A 5,478-nucleotide genomic window follows, 5' to 3' on the forward strand; every position below is an offset into this window, starting at 1 on the left:
GGAAGACGCCCGAGGCCCGAGTTCCTCGGGTGTGCGGGATTCGATGCCGTTGTATCGCCGCATCGATGCCAACGACATCGCCTACCCGCTAAAAAACTCCCCCATAACCTCCCACTTTCTACCAAGCTTTATGAAGGACGCTTCGGAACCATATTTCCTTGGAGCGTCCCTCAGACTCATGGGGTACCGACCCCTTACAATACCTTACATCTTTGCTCGGATTATCTCACCGCATATTTGGGGTGAAAACGCTGCCCCAGTCTGCTCAATTGTTGGTTAGGTTATTTATTAATGATGTAAACATGATTAATGAAAAGAAATAAACTTTTATTCAATAACGTAAAAAAATTATTTACAATGCTGATGTTTATAATTAATAAACTACTTAACATATTTTTCCATAAATTTACGATGGAATTCGCTTCGTAGAGAATCATTAATGAAAACATCATGTTTCTTTCTCGGTTCGGAACGTGCACAATTTTTGAAGACAACGTCATCGTCCCATCTCCTTCGCACTTTCATATCTACTCTTCCACTCTGTGAAGAATAATTCAACAAAGGATTTCCTGAGAGAATATTTTCCATACGTATTCTCTCCTCTTCCTGACGTTTCTCCATTTCCTGCAAAATAATAAATATAAAATAATATTATATTTTTTAGACACAAAAGATATATTATAAAGATATATACGAAAGAAGGGAACAAAAAAAGACAGTAAGTATTCTAACTCTCTCTAAAAGAATCCTTTCAAAAAAAGAAAAAAATATACGCCAAGTGCATAAAAATGTATCGAATTATATTCTTCTTAAGAGAGAGAGGAGGCCGGGTGGTTTAGAGTAAAAAAAATCGTTTTTTAAATTTCATTTTCGGAAAGTTAATTGTCTTGAAAATATGTTGCCAATACTGTTCATAGAAATAACGTAAAATAACGGAGTAATTTACGGTTACCTGAAATGGTGTACAGACGCGTGTGAGTTTCGATCTCTCGCAGCGCGCCGTACGGCTGCTACTTCTTCGAACAAAGAAACATCTGCCGTATGTTTTTTTCTACATTTCTATTCAAACAAGAGGATGAATTATGGCTCAGGAATCGCGGAATAAGAAAAATTTATTGTGAGTACTAAAAAAACATAAGTATTCTAACTCAAAACTTCAAACACATTTTTCTCAAAACATGTTTTCTCAAATTTTCTGACATTCTAGAGAGAAAACGGCTTAATGCACTGATCGCCGCTTTTTGCACATTTATTACAACTATTTTCTCTATATGGTAAACCTAAAAAAATAATAAATTTTTCAAAACAATAATAGTAAATATTTTTTGACAATTTAATGGGAAAAATAACTGTCCAAAAAGAATTTTTTTTTTTTATAAAGGAGTAATTTTAACAAATCAAGATTTTATAATTTTATTAGGTTTACCGTATACATTCTTACATTAATTACAAATCAATTTGATTTTTTTTATTTCAGACTAGTTCTGGCTGGGGTGATCCCGATTGACCATGGCTCGATTGGACACCACCAATCACAGCGACCAGTGCTTAGGAGCTTTGTAGTCTCAAGCGTTGTGAGTGGCTCGTGTCCAATTGAGCTGTGTCCAACTGGGTGCCACCCGTTCTGGCTGCACAATGTCAGCAATTTAACAAAACCCCATGTGGACACGTTTGCTGCCATTGTTGCCTCTCGGACATTTCAACACATTTTAATTAATAAAATGACCCTCCAAACCATCCGGCCGTCTTAATAAAAAACGAATACAAAATAAATGCAATTAGCCAAGTATTTCATTACACAAGACATAAGATGAACCGAAAGTGACTAAAGTGGTCAACTGGCTTATAATAAAGAACAAAGTTGGCATGTACAGATTGCATTAAAACATAATATTTCAGGACCAATGTTTTTATAGTATGGAAATTATTTGTAATACGAATTAATAAAAATTAATAAAAAAGTTATTACATATAATAGCTTTGTAGATATACACTTGATGTCGCATACTAACTTTCTTAGCTTGTTCCGCTGCTCGTTCTTTCTTAATCCTCTGAAGTTCAGCCAAAAGCGCAGCAGTATCATCTTCATCGCTATCAGAATCTGATTCTTCATCATCAAGTGGATCGTCTGCATCTAAGCTGGCAGCAGGAACTTGATCTAACTTTTGTCTCTTCGCACTGGATGCAGTTGATTCCCTGGAAGGTTCAATGGCACGACGGCTTGATCCTTTATCCTTGTCTACCCGCTCTCTGTCCTCCAATTCCTTTCTGAAGTCTCGGTTTCGCAATTCCTCAATTGTTCCTTGACCATGTTCTCTATAGAGAAATAACAAAATTAGTATTAAGAGAAATTCATCATGTATAATTTTTTTTTCTGGAATTCTTATATTTCTTAGTTATTTGATGCAATATTGTCTCTTGTTAGATTATCATACACATACATCAACAACATTTACTATTGAAAGTAACTAATTCTTGAAAAATTTATGTGATTATTAAGTGGATCTGAGAGCCTGATATAACTGAAAGGTACAAACATTATCAACTATTTTGATCAATGATATAAATATCTTAACAATTAGCTTATAATACTGTCATACTAAATTCATGATTTTTTTTATTATTATGCAAATGTTATATATACATATATATATATATATAAGTATACCGTGGTATTGTCTTTATTATCACATTATGTAAATCTGTTTCCAAAAAGGCAATTATGTATTGAGTCAGCTATATAACATATTAATACTCTGAAAAAATCAATAGTGAACAGCAAAGGTTTCTCTCTTTCTCTATTCCTAGGATAACAAGTTGTCAATGTATAAATACAGTAATAAAAAAAGATTATTTTATTTTGCAACTGTTTGCAAATGTTATCAAATAACAACACAAATTTACAATCTAACAGAAAACACGTAGCAAGAAATGCAATTGTCGATAATGCCGATAAAACGGTTATAAAAGGGAAAAAAGGAAACAAAGAGCATTGTAGAATAGACTTAAGGCCCGATTGCATCAACATACTTTGATTTTAAGCAAGGCTTAAAACTCTCTCTTTTAGAGAGAGTTTTAAGTCTTGCTTAAAGTTAAAGTAATATTGGTGCAACCGGGTCTAATGCCCATTTCCATCAACGTAGATTAACTTTAATCTCGGTTTGACTTACTCTTCGTCTTTTTCTAATCTTTTGAACTAGAAAAAGATGAAGAGTAAGTTGAATCAAGGGTTCGTTCCCATTCATTTCGTTTCAGTGCATTATCCAGTGGCTGCCATTTTTTTTTGCTGAATATTGCACTGGGGATGCGTTGCCAAATGGGTACTGGCTAGTGACGATGTACATGCATGCAGCCTCGCAAGCGTATTAGCTCATAACCTAAAATAATAATGTTGAAGCATTATTGCTTGTAAAGATTATTGTATTGGCAAGTAAATTTTCTTCTTCTATACATTCAATAATGCTTCAACTGTTCAACACTATTAAGAGTTTTAGGTTATATTTTAGGTTTTACGCTCGCGAGCTGCATTATGTACATCACTAGCCAATATCCGGTTTGGGAACGCGTCTCCAGTGCAGTATCCAGCAAAATGGCGATCACTGCATGCTGCATTGAAACGAAATGAATGGGAATGCGTCCTAAGATTAAAGTTAAACTACATTGGTGGAAACGGGCATAAGCCATCTAAAACAAATCTTTGGTTATCATAACCTCAAAATAGTATTTGTCAACATGAATAAATCGAGAGCAAGAATGCCGATTCTAGGTTTTTTATAATATGCAAAAATTAACGCATAATCATCACGAATTAAGATAAATCGATGGCGATTTCTAGGATCGATCAAATTTGATACGTAATTGCTTACCTGTACTTGAGTTTCGTGTGCGACGGCAAATCTCTACTACTGTATTGCTTTGATATCGCGCTTAAGTCTTTCTCGCCACGTCCTTGTCCTCCTCGGGCAGGTTCGAAGGTCGGTCTTGCCGCTGTTGTCATGTTTTTGTATAAAAATCACTTCAGTGATGAACGAATCCCAAAATAATCGATCGGAATGCGACAGGCAGCGACGAATCTGTACAGATCTATACCGGCCAGAGGACAAGACGCGACTAACGGTCGCTAACGGACTAACGAATTGTGATGAATCATGAATCAGTGTTGCCAGATCTAAGCTGCGCAACGCACGCACACAAAAACTGAGCAATGTACATGTGGCGTTGCGCGCAGTTACACGGCTCAGATCTGGCAACACTGCATGAAATGGCACGAATCACGAATGCGCTTGATCACAGAATATATATAATGAGAAGTGCAAACGTGTTAAACGAAGGAAGCAAGTCCGATCGCCGCGTCCTTAGGGCCACTTTCACCAAGCTCAGTTAACTTAACCAGCCTAGTAACTGTAATGAAATAGAAAGAGATAGAAATAGTTCTATCTCTTTTTATTTCATTGCAGTTACTAAGCCGGTTAAATAAACGGACGATGGTGAAAGTGGCCCTTAGTGGTTAGGCCTGATCCTAAGGCCTATCACACATGAAATGCATAATAGAGCATAAGCAATACATAAGGCCGCTAAACCAATGAGCATCTTATGTAAATCAATATGGCGACATTAAGCTAGATGCTCATTGGTCCAGCAGTCTTATGTTATGCTTATGCTCTGTTATGCATTTCATGTGCGATAGCCCTAAGAGCCCAGACACACACTCTTGCATAACGCATAACGCATAGTGCATAAGCGAATCAACTAATCAGAAGCTTTCCTTTCCTCTCATTCCATGGAAAAGAAGAATTTTGATTGGTTGATTCGTTTATGCACTATGCGTTATGCGTTATGCAAAAGTGTGTGTCTGGGCCCTAAGGCTGTGTTCCAAAAATTTACTGCCAGTGCTGAAAATGTATAGTATACGTGACGTAAACTGTAGATTTTCAGCACTGGCAGTGAAATCTTTGGAACCCGAGAGAAACCTGAGAGCGGCCATCCCGGCCTTTTTCCTGTAATGCTTCTAATTCCCTGTACACTAGCGACACCAATGTCCATTTTCGAGCTGCAGGAACTACGTACCACGTCCATTTTCGAGATCCCCCCGTCTCGCCGATAAAATCGTATCGTCGAAAGTGGACGTAGTACGGGGGTAATCCCAATTGATCACGGCTCGATTGGACACCACCAATCATAGCGACCGGTCTTAGGAGCTTTGTAGTCTCAAGCGCTGTGAGTGGCTTGTGTCCAATTGAGCCGTGTCCAACTGGGTGCCACCCGCCTTATTTCGAACAATTGGTACCCGAGAAACCTTTGTGTATATCCATACATAAAAAAAATTACAATAACGCATGTATTTTATTATTATTAAATATATTTAATAATTAGAGACATAAAATTAAAAAATTAGAGACATAAAAATAAAAAATAAATTAAAAATATACTTACCTGCAAAAACGGACTACTAAATTTATTAGTAGCCCGTTTTTTTTT

General features: G+C 36.6%; 1 protein-coding gene across 1 annotated transcript; it reads right to left on the reverse strand.

The window, feature by feature from the left end:
* Positions 1-381: 381 nt before the first annotated feature.
* c12.1 (spliceosome-associated protein CWC15) lies at positions 382-4,121 on the reverse strand. Its single transcript, XM_018519046.1, has 3 exons — positions 3,867-4,121; positions 2,013-2,316; positions 382-624 (listed from the first exon to the last, which is right to left on the reverse strand). The coding sequence occupies exons 1-3, from the start codon at positions 3,995-3,997 to the stop codon at positions 382-384; spliced, it is 678 nt and encodes a 225-aa protein (XP_018374548.1). The 5' UTR covers positions 3,998-4,121.
* Positions 4,122-5,478: the final 1,357 nt, after the last annotated feature.

This window comes from Trachymyrmex cornetzi, unplaced genomic scaffold (assembly GCF_001594075.2).
Source record: "Trachymyrmex cornetzi isolate Tcor2-1 unplaced genomic scaffold, Tcor1.1 scaffold81, whole genome shotgun sequence".
Taxonomy (NCBI): Eukaryota; Metazoa; Arthropoda; class Insecta; order Hymenoptera; family Formicidae; genus Trachymyrmex; species Trachymyrmex cornetzi.

What these genes read in the sequence shown, in the direction of transcription:
- c12.1 (XM_018519046.1), bottom strand. Translation starts at nt 3,997, where the DNA reads ATGACAACAGCGGCAAGACCGACCTTCGAACCTGCCCGAGGAGGACAA. An exon ending in CACACGAAACTCAAGTACAG is followed by an intron (nt 2,317 to 3,866) that starts GTAAGCAATTAC and finishes ATTTCTCTATAG; the next exon opens with AGAACATGGTCAAGGAACAA. An exon ending in CAGCGGAACAAGCTAAGAAA is followed by an intron (nt 625 to 2,012) that starts GTTAGTATGCGA and finishes ATTATTTTGCAG; the next exon opens with GAAATGGAGAAACGTCAGGA.